At 34.1% G+C, this 25,177-nt stretch overlaps 1 protein-coding gene across 1 annotated transcript in view; it reads left to right on the top strand.

Annotated features, from left to right (window-relative positions):
* LOC150104094 (ER degradation-enhancing alpha-mannosidase-like protein 3) overlaps positions 1-25,177 on the top strand; it is a 391,801-nt gene that overhangs the window by 345,739 nt on the left and 20,885 nt on the right. The window contains 2 exon segments of the mRNA XM_090396397.1: positions 1,622-1,741; positions 11,101-11,146. Of these exon segments, the coding sequence (XP_090252523.1) occupies positions 1,622-1,741; positions 11,101-11,146 (166 nt within the window).

The raw sequence follows: 25,177 nt of genomic DNA, 5'->3' as shown, positions 1-25,177 counted from the left end.
ACCAGTGCACTGGAAGGCAAATAAAAAAGATTGGGTTACAAAAGAAATTTTTAATGAATGGTTCCATCAATGTTTTGTTCCACAAGTTAAATGCTATTTGATGGGAAAAAAAATCTGGACTTGTATTGATTATAGACAATGTGCCTGTCAATCCTGTTTTAGAACACCTGAATGTGGAATTTTGTTTACTGCCACCTAATACAAGCACCAGACCTGGGCATGATTGCTACCTTCGAAACTTACTATATAAGGAGAACATTCCAATACATTTTGGATAAACTAGATAAGGATAATTTACCGACAGTTATTGATGTGAGGAAGAAATTTTCTATTTTGGATTGCATCAAACTTGCTGAGTTAGTTTGGGGTATTCGGTTGACAACTGAATATCCCAATATCATCAGATTAGCACATGCGGTTGGCAGAGAAGGATTTGATGATTTTTCATTTGCAGATATTGAAGAATTGATGGTTGACAAGGCTGTTAGTGATGATGATGAAGAGATTCTACTCACTGCAGGATTAATTAAAGCAGGGCTTCAAATGGCTAGTAAAATTGCAGTCATTTTCTTACACATGATCCAAATACTGAACGAGCTGAATAGTTTAAATATGAACTGAAATCATGTATGGTACCATATGAAGAATTATACAAAGTTCTAATCAAAACAGGATTTCAACGATTAATTACAGTTTGTGGTAAAAAAAAAAAAAAATCAACCTTCAGAATTATTGGAACGTAGTGCTAATTTAGTTCCTTTTACTGAAGAAAATGTTTCACCATTGCAGTATGAACGGGAAGCCAAAGTGTTTCAAGTGATAGAAGTGATTTAATTCCAGTCTCACATAAAAGAATGTGGCTACTGTCAGAAAGTGACGGTGAATAAAATTGAACTAATAACCATATGCACGGGTGTATTTGGACCTTCTCGAATTTCTGTTTTATTAGTGACACACTATTTTCTGTAAGAGATACATATGTGTGTGTGTGTGTGTGTGTTTTATTTGAAAATAACTTATTGTTTGTATTGGGTTTTCACATCTGGAACCATTCTTCTATTTTGTCATATACACTGTATTCTTTTTTATGCTGTTTTCATTTACACGATTTTTTCTGGAACCAATCTACCATGTAAATGGAGAATTGGGTATATGTATATTATTTCTTGACTTTTTTGTTTTAATTTAAAAATGTGGTGCTGGTCGATCTCTAGTTGGCTTAAATCCAACTGTTTTGCATAATTTTTGACTTCAGTATTTTTTTGTATCATTCTCTCAAGTATACTTTATTAATTTTTTTTCCTGGAATACCAAGCAGAAAAAGTCATTTATAATTCTTGCATTTAGTTTTATTTCTTTTTATATAAATTGGTTTAGTGAGTGCTGCTGTACTCCATTAAGCTGGGATTCAGCCATCTGAATTATGCAGCATATTAATTTCAAATCTTTTGTATTCAAGTAAAATCTAAAATTAATTTAAACCGTAGAAATGAATGACTTAAAATTTGTTTGGATCTAAGTCGATAAGAAATTAACAGTGATAGTATTATTTTTTTTTCTAATTTTTTAAATAAAATTTCTTAATCCTCATCAAATTAACATATTAAATGCTTAATTGTAGATTGAATCTGAATTAGAAATAGCTCAACCATTAAGAGCTTGTAGTGGAATCCTTAATGCCAATATCCTTAAAGGAAAAATTGCTGTGGTAGAGAGAGGTGACTGCATGTTCATTGAAAAGGTAAGGGATAATTCATCATTTAGGAAAACAAGTTTTATGCTGTTTAAATATTAAGTGAAAAAATATAGGTTGCAGAGTTTCATTGTTATTGCAAAGTTTAAAATTCTTGACTATATCACAAAAAAATGGTATTAATAAAAGTTATCATTGTGGTATGAAAAGAAAAGGATGATAGTTATTTGAATTCTATCTTTCATTGATAAAATACATTTATTGCAAACCTTAATAGATTGGGTTACTCCTAATGTTAATTACAGTATATATGTCCTCCAGTGTCTTGTTTGTATCTTCAGGAATTTTTCTCTGTTTCTCATGCAGAATCCATTGACATTGTTTCCAGAATTAGTTTTAATAATTGGCCTGGTTGGTCAAGTGGATAGAACTGGCATGCTCTGTGTTTTGAATATACTGATAATCATGTGGTAGCATAGATATTTATGAAAGTCTTTAGGTGATAGATGATTCTCAATTATGGAATTGAATCCCATTGTGGCCTAGATGCTTTGTATGGTCTTTTGGTGGGTGGATAAGCTTTGTTGCCTAGTGTGAGACAGCCTTCCTGTTGGAGACTTGAAGAAGTAACTTGAATTGAATGAATGACAGCCATTTTCACTTCCACACGATTCCAACCTATTCAAATCATTCTGCAAGTACTGCATATCAGCAGCACTACTGACTACCCTGCTTTACATCACCAGCGAATAGCTGTATGTCACATGTCAGATCCTTCCCAAAGTCATTAATGTACAGATTGAATAGCAATGGACCAAGGATTGATTCACAAGATAACCAGTGGTGTGAATTCTTGATTCACACGACTGTTTATCTTGAATCTTCCAGATTCACCCCCTTATACCACTTTTTGATATTTGTCAGTCAGTCATCATCTTATCCATGCCAGTAGTATTATAATCCAATCCCATATTCTCCAATTTATGTAACAGTATTCCATGCTGTATTCTGTCAAAAGTCTTAACAAAATCGAAAAGTATCATGGCGTATCCATTCCCCTTGTCTAGTTCAATGATAACATTAGTATAGAATGTGAGCAAGTTGCTAAAACATGACCTTCCCTTCTTAGTAAACCTGTGCTGTTCATTGCTAAGTAGAGATTCACTGTCAATCCGTTTCTGAATGCAAGTCCTAAACAATTTTTCCAAAATCTTCACCACCACTCCTGAGATACTAATTAGTCAATAGTTGGATACATCGGTCTTTGCACCACCCTTGTGCAATGGAATTACCATACATTGTTTCCAGAATCTTCCCTGTTCTGAGACTCACATATATAGCCTAGTCAAAGGAATAGCCAGTTCAGCTGAACATTCTTTTAGCACCCGTGCTAATATCCCACCAGTCCCTATTGCTGAATTCTTATTCAGTTTGCACAACATCTCTAATACCTCATCCTTGTACACTAGAGTTTCTTCATCCAGTGAAGAGGTAGCAGTGAGTTCAATGTTGCATACACCAGGTTGATAGCATTGAACGAAATGGGCACTCATCAGCTGAACAACCTCTTCTGCACCTGCAACCCTCACACCATCTGCATTTAGAAGAGTTATTCGTTGATATTCATTATTTCTTTTACTTGCAGCCTATTGATAGAATTCTTTTGGTTGTCTTTAGCTTGCAGAGCTGGTTTCTTTTCATACTCAGACTTAGCTTTCCATACAACAGTTGTGATTATTCTAGCCACTGCTTATAATTTTTATGACAGACATCATCCTTATTCACACATTATTCCTTCCACAGCATTCTTTTCTTATGAATCTCTTGCTTAATAAGATTACACATCCATTTGATTCCTACCCTATTTATTCTTCAAACTCTTGGGACACACATTCTGATATTGCATCATTTAACTATTTTTTAAATGCTTCCCATTCACTGTCGATATTCTTCCAATCCACCAACCAATCTCATTCCACTGAACTCAGTATACGCTTCAGTTGGTCATAATTTCCTGTTTTGTAGTCAGCATGTAACATTTACTGAATGGAACATTTATAAACTTAATCACTTCCCAAGTGAGTACTGTATGATCACTGTCACCAACTGGAGGCAGAATAGCTATGTCTTTAACTGAAACATCCTCTGACACTCTAATCAAATCTAACACTTTTTGACCTCAAGTTCGTTCTGTCACATGCTGCTTGGGGAAGTTGTCTCGCAATAGTACAATAAATTCATTTTCATTCTTCTCATGAGATTTTACTGATATGCAATCAATATTTGGATAATTAATTAATTTTTGCACCCATCTTTTCTGTTTGGTGATGCATTTCTTCATCACTAGCAACCAATGCACCAAGTCTGTAACAACACCCTACCATGTAATTAATCTTGTTAGATTCCACCTCACACAGATGACTTCAACCTCACTGCCACATGAAATACTGTTACTAGTACTACAATCATAGGTCTCAACACTAAATGGATTCAAGTCATCCAATATCATTAGCAGTACACACACACACACACACCCCCTCCTCTCCTATCCTGTCTATCCTTCCTAAAAATACTATCCTATCCTGTCTATCCTTCTCTTTACACTCAATACCAATTAGTAGTCTGATTCTGATAGCCAGGTCTCACTAATTTCTACAATCTGAGTTCCCAATATATTGAGCAAGGCAACAAACCCTACACCTTTGTTTTTGATACTCTTAGCATTCATATACAGACATAATAATCGATTATTATTAAGTATGCATGTTCTTTTGTATACCTTATTATACTATATATATAATATTATTTATAATAAAATAATAGAACAAATAAATACATTTAGCTATCTTGGATGCAAAATATCATATGAAGAAGAAAATGACATCAAATTAAAAACTTGAAATATTTTACAGTTTATAGGCCTGATAAATAGAACTCTCAATCCTAATCTTGTACAATAAGAAACACGATTAAAAATATACGATACTTTAGCAGTATGTATGTTATTATGTTATATTGCTGCAAAATCAATACAATAATGTCTGCACATCATTGTGATTGACTGTGAAAATACTAGTTGTGGTAGATGATGTTAGTGTAGATGATTGTAGTTGCAGTTCATTGTAGTTAGTGAATTGAGTGGTGGAGACAGGGTTGTAGAGCAGGTGTCCTCCCTTGATGAGTCCTTGGACTCCCTGGAGGTGTCATGTAATAATAATAATAATAAATAAATAAAGAATAAAAACAAGTGAAATGAGATTCATGAAAAGAGCTGTGAAATACACTTTATTAGACAAAAAAAGAATGAAGATATTTTAAAAGAACTAAACATAAAATCAGTAGAAGAAAAAACTAAACAAATTTGGACAGAACATGTAAACTGAATGGCCAACACTTGATATCCTAAACGATTAATAAGGTGTAAACCAATTTCAAAGAAAAGGCCAGGTGGTCTCAAAAGAGGCTATTGAATTAAAAATTATGAGATCTACATCTGTATTTAGCATTATGATGATGCATTGAGTGCCAGAGCAGTGAGTTGCTCTGGCTCTAGTATACTCCAGACAATCACAGTGGAATTCCTGTTAATAAAAATTGAATATGCTGCAGCTTACCAACTCATCTTATGCTACCTGTGAAAAAGAATGGTAAAATTATTATATTTCAGGACATTTGAAGTTAAGTGGCTACTGCTGTGTTTCATCCCTACAGTAAGGCCTCTAGTTTCTGTCTCTCCCTCCCTTTCTTCTCACATACTGCATGTGAGAAGAAAGGGGAAGATGGTCTTGCTGTACATGCTCAACACACCATTATCCTTATTCACCTAAGGAGCCATCTTATGCTCCATTTGAAGGTATAGCAGTAAAAAGGTTCACAAACTAGCTGCCAGATAGTGCACAGCACTGAACTCACTGGTAGCACGTCTGTTGGAGGCTTCCCGATCAGCCAGTGAATAATCCTGCTGATGCTGCTTACCCTGCCAGGTCATGCCTGTGGAGAGACTGGTTTTACCGTTTCCCTAACTCTGAGAGTCATGCTACCCTTTTTGACACTGGCCCAAACGTCCTGTTACTACTCTTTATGTTTCCTGAATCGACAGCTCTACCCATGAAAGTCAGTCATACAAATACTAGCATTTTAACTGCTGATAGGGGGAAAAAATTTCCCATAAAAAAAATACCAAAAAAAAAAAAACATATGAAAAGTACAACAAAAAAAAAAAAATTGAAATAAATAATAAAAATATGCCCTCCTAAATAAATGCCAAAACTTCTTCCAGTAAAAAAACACCTTCATATCCATTTCCACCATTTGAGACATCAGTACAAACATCAGTGATATACACCACCATTTACAGACATCAAAACCTGATCTCTTTTTACTGACAGAACTCCAATTTGCATCCTTCAGTCACATCCCACTTCAGCTGTCCCAAATACATCCTGCATGCCACATTCTTCAAAAAAAAAAAAAAAAGGGGAGGAACATATGCTTTTGTAAAATGTAATATCCCTTGCAAAAAGCTACCAACTTGGAATCCCAACTTGAATCTGCTCTGACTCAAGATTTCCCTACCTCACTTCATTTGCTGTGTTTACTGTTCCCCTAACTCTGAGAATCATGCTACCATTTTTGACTGCTTATCACTAAAAATAGATTTCATACAAACTAAGTACCAAAATTGTGAGATTATCTTCTTAGATATTTTAACATCCACAACACAAACTGGCTTCCCTACTCCATCTTCACAGACCAAGTCAGAAGGGAAGCTGAATCCTTTGCTATCATTCATGACCTAACACAAATAGTTAAAATACCAGACAATCCTCATCCTCCTTTGAACACTCTGAACCTTTTCTTAACTAAAAAAATGCATGGTACTCTTCAATGTGTGACATGTGGCACTATCTTGCCGGAATCAAAATGGTGTTCGCTGACATCAAGGAGTGCCATGAACTTGTGATGATGTGGTTGGTAGAGGGAACTATTCACCATCATTTCAAAGAAATTGGGTCCCACTATATGATGGCATGATATCCTACACCAAAAAACTTCCAGTTTTTTGAGAATGCAAAACTTTTTTATGAAAAGCAGGTGGATTTTCACATGACCAAATCCTATTGTTTTGCCTATTCACATACCTACTGAGGTGAAACCAGGCCTCAACAAAAACTGTATAAAGCATCTCTATACCACATTCTTCAATGAGTGAGCGTAACCATCTGCAGAAGATTATTCGTTTGCCTTTATCTGGTCCTACAATTCATGGACCGAGTGCACACGATATGGATGAGGTAAACGATCTCACAGCTTCCTGAACACATTTGACATTGATGATTGCATGGCAAGTTTCCTGAGGCTTTTTGAGGATCTTTGTAGTGTTCTCTTTACCTCATCCATTTTATCGTCAGTCAAAATTAAGGAATTCCAGAGCAATTCCTATCTGCAACAGATCCAGTTTCCCAAAAATGCTGTGCTATTCTCGTTATCATCGACTTCTGAAGAACTGCTGTGCCCTTATATTTCTCACGAAATTCCTTGGCAACACATGCATTAGAACGATTAGCAAAATAACTTTCCACAATGAACAAAGCTACACTTAGAACAACCTGTAAATGTCATAGTGAACTCAGTGTCTCCGATAGTTTGTAATAACATGATGGTGACATCTAGTGACATAAGGAATGATTATAATGATTTCGAAACAGTTGGTACAGATTGAAACTTCAGTTGCACAACCCTGTATGGATGTCTTGCTCTCCCCTTGGCAATTCTGATCACAATCTTATTCAACTCTCCTTCTCTACAGTTTGTCCTTCTCCCAGCAGAGGCGTTGACAGCTAATGCTGAGCCTGTGGATAAGAACTTACTGAGTCCTCTGAAGTGGGGGGAAAAAAAAGCAGAAAAAAAACTTATGCCTGGAGTCTTAAAAATCATAGGCCTGAGGAATCTTACCCCCCCCCCCCATTTCTCATTGGGAATGCCTCCTGGTCAGTCTCAGCCTCATATCTTATGGCACATTACAACTGTCAGCTTGAATGATTTCCAGAATTTTATCCTCTTTTCCATAGTCAGATTACTTCTTTTTGCTCTCCTGATCCAAATATCTGCAGTGAACTAATAACTGAAATAATCTTCACTGGAATGAGAGCCTTTATTTCCCACTCCACTGCAAACCCCTGACCCATATACAAGTCACGGTTCTCAAAAAAAAAAAAAAAAAAAAAAAAGCACCCCTGCAATCCATGGTAAAAATGCAACATATGCTCAGTGGCTTAAATTAAAAACTCTAGCTTCTCATTCAGCTTACACATTGTCTAGAACGTGTATAAAAAAAAAAAAAAAAAAAAAAAAAAAAGGAGGTGGGGGGGGGGTATCAGCTCTTCCAAAGCAGACTTCACAAGAATGAAATGTGATAGATTTACCTCCTGTTCAACTATCAGCTGAGCCTTCTTTTGGTCCCTTGCTAATGCTTAGATGTACCTTCTGCCTTTCCCTGTTCCCATCTCTCTTGCATTCTGATGGCATGGTAACCTCACCTAAGGAAAAGACAGACCTCTTGGCATCAGTTTTTCTCTCTCTCTCTCTACCTCTTGCCTAGACTAGGCAAATCACCTCCTGCACTACCACAAACTGCCAACTGCATGCCTCCTCTGAACTTTTGCCAGAAGGACATCAGGAAACCCTGATTAATCTCGATACTAGTAAGTCTTCTGGTCCAGATGGGATTCCTCCAGTTATGCTCAAAAACTGTTCTCCAGCATTAAGACCAACCTTGTATCGCCTATAGTTAGATGGTTGACTTGTCTTCCATGCCAACAGCATGGAAGGAAGACAAGTCAGCCACCTATTGACCTGTGGCTCTCACCTGAATACTTTCAAAAGTGATGGAGGTTATCAACAACTAGCTTCTTCATTACCTAGAGACTCAACAGCTAATTATTGATCACCAATATGGATTCTGCCATTCTCATTCTACAGCTGACCTCTGCTAATGTGACCCATCTTTGGACACAGGCCATGAAAAGATTTGGAGAAACCATGTTATTGCTTTCGATATTTCAAAGGCATTCAGTTGTGTCTGCCACCAAGTCCTCCTGAACAAGTTACCATCTTATGGTCTCCCTCCTGCACTCTGTGATTGGATTGACAGCTTTCTCACTGGTCGATCATTGCTGGAGTATCCCATGGTTCTGTACTTGTTATCTACACTCTTCCTCCTTTACATCAGTAACCTTCTCACTCTGACTTCAAATCCTATTCACAGCTGTGCTGATGAAAAGGATTTAGGAATCCAAAGGAAATGAGACTAGATGCAGCTGCTAGATTAGATCAGACATCTTATCAGATTCGGACAAATTGAGTGAAGTGTTTTTAACTTTGGAAAAAAGGATTAATTTATACAAACACATTTGATTATAAATTCTATTTATATGTAGATACTGCATTGCTTAACTTAATTTTTTAAAATTTGCTTTTTCTAGATAACAGGTTTATTGATTTATCTCTTTATCAATATTTATTATCACCTTGTATACTGCTGTAACCTTTGATATGGTGCTGTATGACCTTTGCTGTCCTTGCACCAATAAACCATAAACCAACCAACCACTCTATTGCTGCATCGATCACAGCCAAATTACTAGACTGTGACAAGCCATTGAATCTAGATGATAGTTATAAAATTGATTAATAGCAATAAACAGGAACTTCTTTGTTTTGGCTTATTCCATTATCTAAAGATATGTGCTCTTCATCATGAAAAGATGGAATTACAAATCACCTATGAGCATATGGCATGCATTTCTTCTTCTTTTCCTTATTTGATCACTAGGCAGCATAACTTTTAAATTAGTTTTCATTGTACCTCATCATTATTCCTGATATGTACAGGATATGATAGTAGAACATGAAAAAGTTACATCAGACTTCCTGTCAACAATTTCCTTCAAATTAATCCATTGCTATTAATCTGTTCATCTTTTCAAAGTAGTTTATAGTAATATTACAGCTTCCAACCTAAATGTGCTATTACAATTCATCTTGCTCCTTCACTATAACAAGTTTTTTCTCTTTGCTAGAAAGTAGATTATACTTGAAGAAATTATGTTCTAGTTTTAATCATTTACTTAATCATGAGAAAAGCGTTTGCACTTGAATTATCTTCATTTACTAGGTTACTTGTATATAGAGACTGTTAACTTCACATTGCCTCAGAATTCCATAATTGCACAGCACATCCTCTTTTTTGGACATTTATATTGCTATGCATTATGGAAAGGGTCACTATCCATACTAGTTTCAACCTTGATTGAGATGAAAAAGTTAATAGTATTCTTCATAGCAATTACTAGCCTAGAGTATAGTTACATAAGTGTATCTTCTAGAATATAAGGATGTAGAGAGCCTGAGAATATTATATTAGGAGAAAGAAAAGACAGATGGAAAAGTAAGAGAGAGAGAGAGAGAGAGATAAAGAGCCTCAGCTCCATTAAATCATCATGCAGCCAAAGGAAGTGCATCTTTTCATGCAGCTGAACAACCAAGCTACCAAATGGAACTCAACTCCAAAAATAATTGGTACACAGATATCCTGGTTGACCAAATGGTTAACATATCTGCTCTCCAACCGACAGACTGCAAGTTTGAATCCCATTGTGGGCATGGATGTTTGTGAATGCTCTTTAGGTGGGAAATAAGCAGGGTTTCTGGGTTATATAAAAAGCAATATATAAAATTAAAACAAAGAAAAAAATCCTTTGCCCTCATAGTCAGGCAAAGTTGTAGGAATATAAAATGTAGAAAATATTAACATGTCATGGATTCTATTTTGCCTTAACAGTCTTAAAAAGGTTAAAACATGCAGATTCTGGGATAACATATGGAATGGTTGCATGATGAATTTCTTCTTTTGATATTGTGTATTTATTTAGGATTATCAGAAGTATATGCCTGATGGACTGAGATTGTTATCTAGATATTAGATCAAAATATAGTGTATTAAATTTCTATTATGTAAATAGTGTCTGTTTATATTTACTACAGGTACTTGCATTCTACTCAAAACTTGCATATTTGCTTTGATAAAGTTTTTTCATACTTAAAAATTTGGCATGCGAAGAAGAATAGGGATTACTCCTATATTATAGACTTGCCATTTTGTAATTAATTTATATTACTTTCTGTTTATTTCCAGTCCATTTGCTAATTTACTCTCCTTTATTGTATACTGTTGTATACTGTTTGGGAAAATCTTTGTGAGAGTTTCCATTTTGTTTTTTCTTGAGTATTTAAATTTTTTTTTTTTAAAACTGACATGTACATGCTTCTAGGACATACTAGTATGGAAAATTATTTTAATGTGTTATTATTTGACTTCACTTATAATGGAGAATGGTCTCTTATAGGCTCGAAATATCCAAAAAGCAGAAGCATTAGCTGGAATTGTACTTGGTGAGTATTAAATATTTATTATATGATACTGCATACCTTGTAACATCAAGGGAGATAGGCAACTTGCATTTCTTCACCTCTCCCTCCCTTCCCACACACATACAAAAAGTTTATCAGGACTATTGAAAGGTACTAATTACATAATATAACATACATAAAGCATCTTATATTATGTAATTATAAGATCATGGAAATATGAATGGCATGGTTACTGCCTCCTGAAGCATTATGGGATCCATGATATCATCAGAGCAGAGGAGGAAGAATCTTGGAGGGCAATATTTTTGTCAGCAGCCATTTGTCAAGAGTGTATCTTTGACTACTCTGATCTAAGAATGATTTACTTCTTTCTTCATATCTAAGCATAACATAGATATGAAGAAAGAAGTAAATCATTCTTAGATCAGAGTAGTCAAAGATACACTCTTGACAAATGGCTGCTGACAAAATATTACCCTCCAAGATTCTTTCTCCTGTGCTCTGATGATATCATGGATCCCATAATACTTCAGGAGGCAGTAACCATGGCATTCATATTTCCATGATCTTAAACAGTTACGATATCAAAGTGAGTTCAAACCTATAAATCAAATTGAAACATTATTGCAGTCCCCTATGCTCGATGTCTTGCTCGAAGCAACCATGTTTGTGTCAGATAACTTAGTTCCACATGTCCTATTTTTGGACAGACAGAGAATGGTCTCTTTTTTTTAGATTAGGAAAAAAAAAACAGTGAATGTTGCATATCATAGGAAAGAGAAAGCAGGACTGTCTTTTATGCTATTAACAAATCATGTGGTTTGGAAAATAGTCTCTTACCAAGCTAAAGAAAACATATGAAAAGACACTGCTGAATGTTTAATCAGAATGACAGTCTTTTAGTAGTATTTGGTCTTCAACTTTCCCTATTTGATTAAAAAAAAAAAATTTTTTTTCAATCATAATACCTTAGCAATACCTGCACTTCATATTAACAGCATGACTGATTGAGACAAGAAGTGAGATGTCTTAGCTTAGAAAACCATGTGATGTCTTCTTACCATGCTTTTATGTTTATTTAATTAACATCTTTCAGTTTCTTGTATCCCTTTCTGATGTAGGTGAACAGATTTTAACTACTGAAATTAGAAATAATTATAACAGTAAAAGTTTTCATCTAGATGTAGATTCTTCAATGAGAAAAATGATGAAAAGCTGCCAATAAAACTTTTTTGATATTATTAGGGAGTTTCATTCAAAAGTGGAAGTTGCTAAGTCTATAAGCCTCTTCATTTCTTAAGGAAGTAGGTGAAACTTTTATCTGTAACTTTTAGAAATCAGTAGGCAGCCAATGATTTGTAAATATACAGATTGCTGTACTGCAGATAGCTGTCATCATGTTGTGTTCTTAACCTAATTGGTATTGTGTGCAAATAGCAACAGTTCTGTTGCCATTTTTTTGAATTGCAGCTTGCAAAAATTGTTTCTGAGAGAAAGAGAGGGGGGGGGGGGGCTTAGGTTTAATGTAATTTTAGCCTGTGAATTTTTAAAAATACTGAACAGAAATGCTTGTTAAGTGTTTTCATATTTTATATTGATCCACACGAGAGAGAGAAGAATCTATAAGCACATCACTGCCAGTATGGGATTACAGGTGAGGGTTGGGAATGAAGAAGTTTACGGATTGTCATCATCGTAACGATAATTACGGGTATAGACCATATTGGTCTGTTGCAGTCTCATTATCCATCCAATATCCTTTTTTGAGGTCTACCCTGCCTTCTCTTTCCCATTGGCTTATAATATTTCAGTATTTGTTTAGGATATCGGGTGTTGGCCATTTGGTTTGCATTTTCTATCCATTTTTGTTTATAATTGTTTAGTTTTTCTTCTATTGATTTTGTTTTTAGTTCTTTTAAAATGTCTTTATTCCTTTTTTTGGTCTAATAATGTCCATTTTGTAGTTCTTCTCATAAATCTCATTTCACTTGTTTTTATTCTTTGTTTATCTTGTTTGTTTATTGCTCAAATTTCACTGCCATATAATAATGTGGGCGCTGCTAAGTATTATATTTTCAAGCATGTTTTTTTTTTTGTACTATATTTGGATTGAGTGTTCTATTTATCAGGCCTATAATCTGTAAAAATTTTGAAGTTTTTAATTTTGTCTTTTTCTCCTTCATATGATATTTCACATCCAAGATAACTGAAAGTATTTATCTGTTGTATTATTTTATTATTAATAACTATTTTACTTCTAACTGGAGTTTGTCCACAGAATGCCATTGTTTTAGTTTTATCTATGGAAATTTTCATTCCAAACTGTTCTACTATAATGTTTAAATTATATATATATATATATATATATATATATATATTGCTTTTTGTAAATTGTCTTCCTTATCTGATATTATTACCTGATCATCTGCAAATAATAGCATATTTATTTTGTTATTCTGGGGAAATTTCTATACCTGGATTATTTAAGGTGTTCCATTGTATTAAGATTTCATTAATGTAAATATTGAAAAGTGTTGGAGACAGAGGGCATCCCTGTCTTACTCCTCGGTGTATAGATTGTTTTTCAGACATTTTTTCATTTATTTTTATTTTATTATCTTTGTATATATTCAATATTGCATGTAGTAAAATATTGGGTATATTTATTCTTTGTAATATATCAAACAGTATATATCTTTTTACTTTGTCAAATGCTTTTTTGTAATCTATAAACAAAAGATGAGTTTCTAAATTAAATTCTCTTCTTTTTTTTTTTTTTCTATAATTAGTTTTAAACAGAAAGCTGCATCCATTGTAGAGCATCCTTTTCTAAATCCATTTTGACATTCTAATAATATTTTTTCACTGTATATTTTCAGCTTTTCATTAAGTATTTTACTATATATTTTGTAGCATGTATTCAATAAACTAATACCTCTGTGATTAGCAGGTTTTGTTTTATCCCCTTTTTTAAATATCGGTATTACTATGCTTATATTCCATTCTATTGGTATTTGTCCATCTAATATTCTTTCATTCCAGTATGTATAATGAGTTATTTTTGCTTTAATTGAATTATGAATCCAAATCTGAGCTATCCACCACCTGATTATTGATATATTTTTTAAATAGCTGTAGATTCTAGTTGTGCAGGAATACTTTGTGAGGAATGCTGTTCCAGAGGATAGAGGAAGAGGAGAAACAGGGCTGCGTGTTTGAAGTTGTACTGAAAAAGGATGTTGGGCAGCTGCTGCTGTTGTTTTAACAGGTTGAACAAAAAGTAGATGGAGCAAAAACACTGTATCTATGAGATAAAGGCTGAAGTGAGTCTGTTAGGGTGGAATCATCTGTGAGCTGAATTGCTCTCCTGTAGATAGCATCAAGATTTCTTAGCGTTTTTAGGTGCAGCAACCTGAATGTGAGCAGTATTCTAATGATGAGCAGATTTTGGATTTGTAAAGAGTTAGTAGGTGAGTGAAAAATGACTTCTTAAGCAGAAGAAAATGCTTTTTCATATGCTGAGGAAGCTATTGATGAATGATGTGTTTATGACAGGAGAGGCTGCAGGTAAATGTCAGTCCAGATAAAGAGATTTGAGTCTGTCTGCTGATTTGTGTATTACTAACAGTAAGAATAAGTGAGCTTTGATCCCCTTTGTGAGAGAAAAGGCAAAACTGCATTTTGTTTGCATTTGAAGGCGATTAGGCTCTTTTTTGTCCTGTTGGTGATAGTGTGGTGTGTTTAAATGCATGGGTTGAAGTGATCTTGAGGCTAGGTATGGTTCAGCACTGTATGGTTAGTCAAATGAGTAGGATGAATGGAGTGTATTGTCATCAAGAAAGCTGTGAATAGGATTAATGGTGATTAAGAGTAGGTCATTTATGTATATGAGAAAGGGGATAGATGATAGAACAGAGCCCTGAAGCATTTGATTGGTGGAATCCATGATTGGAGTGATGGCAACTGACTGGTAGTTAATGGTAGACTTTTGGGGGGGGGGGGGGTTTGCTGGATATATGCTTGCCTCTGTTGGGACAAGTGCCACTAAATACAGAAGATTGAAGAGATGATGCACGACAAGTATTAGCTCTGGAACACAATATTTCAGTACACTTGGAGAGAGATGCCATCCATACTAGATCAGTACTTTTTAGTATCTAAATTGTTTAGTATTTTTCTGATGTCTTTGTCAAAAAACCACAGTAGGCATATGGTCCTCATATTCTGGTATGTTAGGAGGGATTTGCCTTGTTCATATATGCAAAAGTAGGAGTTGAGGAAAAGATCGATACCAGTGAGTGCTGTAATAGCATGCCATCTGGATGAGAGAGAAGCAGAAATGCAAGTGTTCTGTCTGATAGCCTTAGCAAGGGATCAGAAGGAACACTGTCCATTTAGACAGTAGGCGAGTTTTCTGCTGTTGGCTTTTATGAAGTGAGAACTGCATTTGCTAATGGCAGGTTTGCATTTATTGCATACTTCAGCAAGTATAGGCTGAGTATAAAGTACGAAGCTACAGTTCTAGACAAGCAACCTGCAGAAAACGTTTTTTTTTTCTTTAGCTTCAGTATTACACTCACTTTTTTTGTTTAATCAGCTTGGAAAGTGTTTTGGGTAGAATGGGCAATGAAGGCCCTAATGCTAGTGAGGATAATTTTTGTGATGCACTCAATGCATGTGTTTGGGTCAGAAAAGCAGAAGCAATAGTCAGGTCATGGAAAGGAAGAATAGAAGTTCAGGGGGCTTTCTGTGAAAGAGGAGACTTGCACTAGATTGTGGACTGAGTTATCAAAAGGAGAGGTGGTCTCTATGGTATATCTGGAAGGAGAACTGCTTGAAAAGAAAGAGATCAAGGGTATTGAGAGAGTGTGAGGAATGTTATCAGGAACTCAGGTAGGCAGATGTACAATTTGTGCTAGGTCTTTGCTTATAGCCAGGGCTTGAAAAATTTGTTTTGGTTCACCAGTCAGAGCTTAGCCTGAGTGTGTGCTCTACCACGGTCTCCTGACATATCATAGTCATGTAATTTAATACTGGATCTAGTCAGTTTATAAACTTTTGGTAATGCTATGATGAATTTTTTACACTATAACTGCCAGTGATGAACAAATATATTAACTTATATGTTAGTGTGTTTATCAGCCTTTAACAAATTGAAGAACAAATTCCTGATTTTTATAAGTGATACAAAAACATTTATTTTATTTTTGCTATGTTTTCATGTCTAACACCTCTGTCTTAAATTACATTTATGCAAAATATCAAACAAATTTCTTTGGTTAAGCAAATCCATAGCAAGTCCTGTTTGTTTCTAATATTTATCCTGAAATATAAATAATCTGTTGTCTCTGGACAATGTTTGAGTAGCTTAATTGTCTATTGGAAACCAAGTAGTTTGTGAAAAAAAAAAAAAAAAAAAAAAAAAAACAGAAATGCCATATATTGATCATAACTGTTTTATAAGAGAATTTAAAGATGCCTCAGAAATGTTCCATATCCACACAATGAACAAAATCCAAGATTTAATCCCACAACAAGTATGGTCTGCACTCATCAAAAATCCAACAGCTACAAAGCTAAGGTATAACATTAGCATTGTGCTTGCACAAGGCTTTTTTTTTTTTGGTCACCCTGCTTATATGCACTAGTTTATTGAATTTCTTATAATGTCTGCCATGTGTAATTAATTTTTTCTACTTACACACACACCAACATACACACATCTTGTACCCCTGGTGATATCTGACTTATGAAACTTTTTGGGTTATATTGTTTATTTTAATAAATATATCTATATTTAGAAACATGTGATCTTCATGGCAGAAATTAAATGACAGATGCCATTATAAATGTTGAAAACATTAGTATCATAAAAACTCTTTTAAATAAAACCCTTAAATCTACACACAACTATGTTAGTGCATTTCTGAATTAGAGTGGCTCCAAAATGTTGTCAGATAGACAGTGACATAGGAAACAAACTCAAAAAAAAACATTCAGAAAAACATTTAAGTCAGAATCAGTATAAAGAAAATGGATAAATTTTTAATGGAACTTGAGTCATTATCACAGTTATTATACACACATATTCACAAGAATATAGTAATTTTATTACTGTAAATATTTCAACCAGAAACTAACTGGTCATCATCAGTGCATCAACATGATCACAAAGTGAAGCTACAACAAAGAATGTTAAACCTATTTACAGAGCTGAGCCACGTGCTGAATGCCACCTCATGGGTGGTTACAATAAATGAGATTACAATTAAGGCTTAAATTTAAAATTAAGTGATTTGAAATATAATTACATAAATGTATTAAAAAAATAAAATATTTTTTTAATTAAAATTAAAATGGGGAAAAACATTATTGCTTGCTATTTATGAGAATGAGACTCTCTCCCAAATCTTGGCAATAAAGAGACGATCATTATTTAAATTTGAGAGTGTAAAAGTGCTTCAGCACTCTCTTTAAATAACTGCCCATATCTAAACCAGCACTGAGTAAAAGGTGGTCAGTGTCTACTCCATGCTAAGCAAAGCCAGATTTTTCAGGTTTATTGTTAATATAAAATTTGTGTTCTTGTAGTCATTTTTCGACAGAATATCCTGTTTGTTCAAAGTAACAAATAGGATATTTATCTTTCATACGTGGTAAACAAGAGGAGATTTGTTGATAGGGGAAAAAAAGTAGGAACTAAATTATATCTTTTCAAGATCTTAGCAATCGTCTCAGAGATGCATGCAATATTATTATTATCATCTGAGATCTCTAGGGAGTCAAGGCCTCATCAAGGGAGGCTATAAATCACCTAAACCAGCTGTCATACCTTCCCTTAAATGCACTCACTACCACTGAAGGCAAACTATTCTACTCACTCACTGCTCTGTGAGAGATAAACCTTCCTCTTACCCCCCTTCTTGATTGTGAACAAACTTAACTTCCATGGATGCCTCCCACCTTTCATATAACAAAAAATTTCATCAGATGCTATCCTATAATACCCATTCAAAAGTTTATAGACCTCTGTCATATCACCCCTCTTTCTCCTGTTAACCAGAGTCTGTAATCCACATACTCACAGTCTGTCCTCGTAATCTAAATCCCATAATCCAGATATAATCTTTGTAACTCTTCTTTGCCCCTTTTCCACAGCTCCAGGTGTGGTCTTATCAAAGCTTTATAAAGAGGCAAAATGACTTCCTTATCCTCACATGTCAAGGTTTGCTTCAACATTGCAATTATCCTCTGAGTTGTATTTGCAACTTTTGCTATGTGACCTTTGAACTTCAAATTCTAATCCACAAATACACAAAGATCCCTTCCCTCCTCAATTTCTTGTAGCATAACCCTGCTGATATAATATGCCACTGGAAATCTAATCATGCAAAGGTATCTAACTTTACATTTACTAACATTAAACTGATAGCTATTTTCATTTGTCCAAATTTCCAGCCTATTCAAATAATTTTGTAAGTGCTGTATATCAGTAGCATTCCTGATTGTCCTGCCTATCTTCTCATCATTGGCAAACAATTGCACATCTGATGTTAGACCCTGCCTGATGTAATTAATGAATAGATTGAACAATAATGGCCCGAGGACTGAACCCTGAGGTACACCACTGATCACCTTAAATCTGGCAGATTCGCACCCATTGTATGCCACTTTTTGATATCTCTCTGTCAACCATCCCCTGATCCAAGTCAGTAGTTTATATTCCAATCCCATATTCTCCAGTTTATGCAACAGCCTTTCATGTGGTATCCTATCAAATGCGTTAAAAAAAATCCAACATTATCATAGTGTATCCATTCCCTTGAACCAACTCGGCTGTAACATTGTTATAAAATATGAGCAAGTTGTTAAACATGACTTTTCTTTAGTAAACCCATGCTGCTCCTTGCTGAGTATAGCTTGTTTGTCTACCCATTTCTGTATGCAAGTGCTTACCAACTTCTCTAAAATCTTCACCACCGCACCAGAGATACTGGTAGGTCAGTAGTTAGACACATCAGTTTTTTGCACCACCCTTGTACAATGGAACTAGCATACATTCCTTCCATTCCTGTGTATTATTCCTGAGCTGAGACTCAAGTTATACAAACATACAAAAGGCCTAGCCAATTCGGCTGAACATTCCTTTAGCAAACGGGCTGATATTTCATCTGTCCCTATTGACAAATTCTTATCCAGGTTATTCCACAGCTCTTCAACTTCATCTTCATGAACCTCTAACTCTTCATCCAATGTAGCAGTAGCACTGTGGACCATGTTACATACACCTTGTTGATATATCTTAATGAGATTGTTCACTCATTAATTGAACAATCTCGTTAGCTTCCAACACTCAAGTATCATCTATATTCAATAAAGTTATTCTTTCACATTCATTCTTTCTTTTGCTTGCAGCATAAAGATAAAATTCTTTTGGATTGCCTTTAGCTTGCATGGCTAATTTCTTTTCATACTCTGATTTAGCTTTCTGCCAATATATGGGATAGGGACTCACCATACAGGTTCAGGAATTTTGTCGATGGACCTGTAAGAGTCCACTTCATGCTAGTTTGCTCAGTATGGAGTGGACACTGACCATGATATCCTATGGTTCAATACTTATCTTTTACATCAGTGCAAGTTTAAGTTTGAGCAGTTGTGTAAAGAGAATGCTGAAGCACTTCCAAACTGCACAAATTCAAATAAGAATGACTGACTGACTCTCTCTCTATTGCCAAGATTTGGGAGAGCCTCATCCTCATAAATAGCAATCAGTAATGTTTCTTCCCTTTTTAATTTTACTTATTATTATTTACTGAACCTTGGCCACTTTAACAACCAACATAAATGAATAAATTTCACATTTGACCTTTTAAAGCAAAGTTCTCTTCCTTTTCTCAACATTTTGCTCACAGGCCTTCTGTTTATCAGAAACTACAAAATCTTTTGTAGCTGTTGCATTCAAACATTTGTGGAACAGGAAGATCTATTTTAATGAGACAAGAGGAACTCAAATGACAGCAGATATTTACACCAAGAAAAATCAAGTCTTAAGTCTTTCAGAACATGCTATACATTAACCACAGGAACGATTAGCATGAAACCCAACTGTTACACCATACAAAATTTTGGTGTGACAAAAAGAAAAAAAAAGTTTGAGAAAGTATATAAGACCATTATTAATTTTTCCTTGTGTATTAGGCTCAATGACCTGTCATAGCAAAGTAACTTGGCTTCTTTGAAACCTGTTTAATACTCTGCCGGGGTTTAATCCTATCTGCATAGTGTATCATAGCTTTCAATTGCATGTGTTCTTCTGGCCAGTTTGCCTGTTATTAATTTTTCTCAACCTTATTAAACATTACTCCAGGATTTCAAGAATTTGGTTAGCTGCTATCTGATCTCCTCCAACACTGTTTCATATATTGCTGGACTCCAACTGATATAATGGCTGCATGTTACGTGTTAAGTCTACAAACTGATGGTCTTAGCATGTTCTTTCTACCAGGTTCTCAATTTGCCAAGTTGTTCTTTATCATATAGTGCCTAATCTAGAACCTTAGATCTGAATATTCATGAACATGCTCATTTTTTTTTAAAGAGTAATATTGAACTCAGATCTTTTCTTTGTTAATTACCCCCCCCCCCCCTTCAAAAAAAAAAAAAAAAACTAGAAGGTAAGTGAAGTGACCTTATGATTGGTGAACAGAATTATCACCGTTTACCATTCACTTTGTTATAAGCTTGTGTTTCTATATATTCTGTATATATACTCCTAAAAATGGCTTCAATATAGAAGCTGAAATTTTTTTTTATGGGTAACCCATCCATGAGAGGTTAGTTAATCTATAGTACCATGGATGGGCAGTTATTTAATAATGGACAGAGTTTAATGATATATTTTTGTTAATAAATGTGTATTTATTAACTGTTATCTGGTTATTAAATTTGTAAGTCTTTTACAAAGACTTTGAATGCATTATATCACATAATTTGTTACTTTTTAATTAAAAAAAAGTAGAAACAGTTTGCACATGAAACATATGCCATTTAGTTTACTAATTGGCTGAAAAAATTTATTAAATTCAATAATGCATTTTTAAATTCAAATGGGGGGGGAAGAAGTTATATTAGTTAGACTATGAAACACGTAGTTCTAAACATGAAACTAGTCTTAAACACATTTCTCAGTAGTTACCTATACTCTCCAGGTATAAATATGAATTTGGGTAATTTGTTGTTACTGTTACTCCTTCCATCAGAGGCTGAAGCCTTTCTTTGGAAAGCAGATGATGATAAATTCTCAGAAAGTTCAGAATAAATAAATATCTTTCTATATATCACACCTTATTTCTTTAGGTGCTAGTGTGGAATATTTCATATTCCACACTAGCACCTAAAGTAATATGAAAATTCAACCATATTTAAGCATGCACAATATTTTAAAATATTTTACTTATTCTTGTTTTTTCTAAGTATATATGAGTTTGCCAGTTATTTCTAATACAGTAAATTTTCTTTTGTGATTGTGGATGATTAAATCATTGGAAATGCATAATTAAATTTATTATGTTAACTGTTGTGAATTCATGATCTTTCCTATGTTGTTGTCTTTAAAAAATGATTACTTGCTTTTAATATCTCTAAGGAGAATTGAGTAAGAAAGAAGTAACTTGCTAATCAAGTTTCTCAACTAGAAATGTTATCCCCCCCCCCAAAAAAAAATAAATAAGGACAAAAAAAAAACAGTTTATAGTTCTGCTGAATTTGAAACAAACATTACAACACTGATTGACTATCATCACATGCTCTATCCACTCTTCCTTTCAGTAAATTGCTGCTTCATTCTAAAATACTACAGACCAGTCATAAAGCTGTTGGTTCATACTTAAGTAGATACATAGCATTTTAAAGGAAAGCACTTAACTCACTGAGGACATGCACCTCTCTCTCTCTCTGTGTGTGTGTGTGTGTGTGTGTGTGTGTGTTACTAATTAGGTCAATATGAACTAGGATAAGTCACTTATTTTGTTACTTTGATAAGTCACTTATCAAACACAAATTTGTGATTTTGCTAAGTGTTTCAAAAACCATTTCAAATTTTGAAAAAAATTCATTCATTACGAAAATATACAACACAAAAATTTCATAATTTTCCTTCAACCAATGTATTATTTATGAATGTAAGTAATACTGTATCATTAATTATTTTTACTGCTATTATATAATGATAAATATATCAAAGAGATTCTTATTTTTCTTCCTCAGCCTTTTTCTCTCTGCTGCTAGTCAAATATCTCCCATATTCTCCATCCTATCCTATCTTGAGCTCTTTTTCTCCTCCCATATCTCTTTGGTCATCCTGTAGTTATTTTCCTCTAGAATAACATTCATATATTATCTTTATTCCATTTTTTACTTCTAATATGACCTACCCATTGCTACTTGAATCTTTTAATAACTATTACAATGTCTCGCACCCTGGTCTAGGCTCCAATTCGAGTGTAGCACCTGGAAATTTTGAATAATAATACTAGCCAGTGGCAGTTAAGTAATCTGAGAGATTTCTGTATATAAAGGAACTATTTTTTTATTAATATTATTCTATTTGATTCCTTTTACATATCTAGTAGTATTAGAAAGATAAAATCTTTCCACACCTAGAAAAAAAAAAAAGAAGTTATAAATCTTTAAAATTTATTACTTTCTTTCAGTGTAATTATGAGGGTGCCTGAAAAGTTCTCAGCCTAACAATGAAAAAATGAATTTATAATTTCAAAATTATTTTTATTTTTCAACATAATCTCCCTTAAGACTAATTCATTTATTCCAGCAATGCCCCAGCATCATTATCTCATCCCTATAGTGGTTCTCAGTAAGATCTGCAAAATACCCCTCTACAGCTGCAACCACCTCTTGATTCAAAGAAAAATGCTGACCAGCAAGGAAGAGTTTTAATTTTCGGAAGAGATAGAAGTCACAGGGAGCCAAATCTGGGGAATAGGGTGGATGTTCCAACAATTCATAGTGCAGATCCCTTAATTTTTCCATTGTCAAAAAACCTTTGTGGGCATGTGCATTGTCATGATGAAGGATGATTATTTTCTTCTGCAAACAGAGTCTTTTCTCACGAATATTTTCATCTAGTTTGGTTAAAAGATCGGAATAATATTCCCCAGTTATTGTTTTACCCTTTTCAAGATAATTAATAAACAAAATGCCTTTAGCATCCCAAAACACTGATGTCATGACCTTTCCTGCTGATGGAACCAGCTTTGTCTTCTTTGGCACTGAACAACCGGCTGATGACAGATGTGTACCTACTTAGAAAAAAAAAATAATAATCTTGCTGATAGTGTTGCCATCTATGGTCGAGGCCAAGAACTTTTCAGACCACCCTCATAAATGGTGAACATTGCTCGTTATATTAATTTACGAACTTGTCTACCATTTAAGGTAACTTTAAAATTTTAAGTTTTAACCTTTAATTAAAGTCATCTTCAGAATTGTGTGTGTGTTTGTACACACTATATTAAAGCAACTAGCACTGTACTCTTGTGAGCTACATCATGCTTAAAACTAATTAACCTGCCTAGCTTGATCTCTTGTGATAAAATAAATAAATAAGATAATCACATCAGCCAATCAGAAAATTCATATTTTTGACATTCAGTTATTAAACCTGTTTAGTTAATCTTGCCACCTTATATTAAGGTAATCATTCACATGCTACCCATGTTGATTTTTTGCATGACCCATAATTATGTGTTTTAACCTCAAATCCTAAAAAGAAAAGAAAGAAAAAAACTTTGTCCTCCTGCTGTTAATCTTTCTTTATTGAAGTTACCTTTTTTTTTTTTTTTCCCCTCTTTCACTTGAAGTAGCCAATAGTTGATAGGCTTTTCATTATTTTTGTTTCTAGAGATTACTGCTACTGTGGTTTGGTACTATTCAGTCTGAGGATGAGCATTATCTGCATACATGCATTGACCAAAACTTATTTTGAGACCAACATTCTTGTTTAAATTTAGTTGACTTTTGAAGGTTTCATATGCCTCTTTAAATTTTCTCATGTTCTTGTTTGATGTAATAGTAGTTTTCCAATCAGTCCTATGGTATCATAGCATGATTGGAAAGACCTGTTTTCCTATGGCAGATATCATTTTTGAGTTGTTTTTTTTTTATGTCTGCTGTGCATCCACCCTTAAGGAAAAAAATATATAACAAAAAGAAAATTGACAATGTGCTGAATAAAAAGATAATACACTAAAACCCCAACAATTTCAGTAGAGCTATATCTGTTATATTAAAGGTACGTCCAGAAAAATTAGAAATTTAGGAAAGTATACAACATTAAAACTGCCTTTAATCAGCCTATAAAACTAAAGCATTTATTCAGCACATCCAAGGATCTCTGACATCTAGAAGTACACTAGATTAAGTGTACATGTAACCATACCAGACATATAGTAGATATCAGAAAAGAACACAAAAACCATATCCATTTTATCCACTATGGAAAATGGGCCTTTCTGATCATGCTCTGGAGATGTACCATAGGATTGATTGGAAAGGCACAAAACTATTACATCAAACAAGAACATGATGCAAAAGAAAATTTAAAAAGCCATGCGTGACTTTTATAAAAACAACCAAATGTAAATTAATGATGGCATCAAAATTTCTTTGATTGTACATAACCCTGATAACAACACTCATCCTCAGATTGCCTCGAGTACCAAACAACAGTAACACTAATCTCTACAAACAAAAATAATGAAAATCCCATCAGTTATTTGCTACTTGAAAGTAAATAAAAAAGGTAATTTCAGTAAAGAAAGATCAACAAGAGAGCAAAGTTTATTCTTTATTTTAAGTACTCAAATGTGAATCAAGGAATTTAAAATGTATTAGTTTTCTTTTACTGTAAAGCATTTGTTTAAATCCTTTGTCTGGTAAATCATTAGAATATAACAGTGATCTATATTTAAGTTTTGTAGATCTTGAAAACACATACAACAAGGCACCAAGGAAAACTGTTCAAAATGCTAC

The sequence above is a fragment of the Typopeltis vanoorti genome, chromosome 8 (genome assembly GCF_054136105.1).
Source record: "Typopeltis vanoorti isolate ZY-2024b chromosome 8, IOZ_Tvanoo_1.0, whole genome shotgun sequence".
Classification (NCBI taxonomy): domain Eukaryota; kingdom Metazoa; phylum Arthropoda; class Arachnida; order Uropygi; family Thelyphonidae; genus Typopeltis; species Typopeltis vanoorti.
Note: the sequence above shows the minus strand (reverse complement) of the source record. Positions and strands in the feature narration are given on the sequence as shown.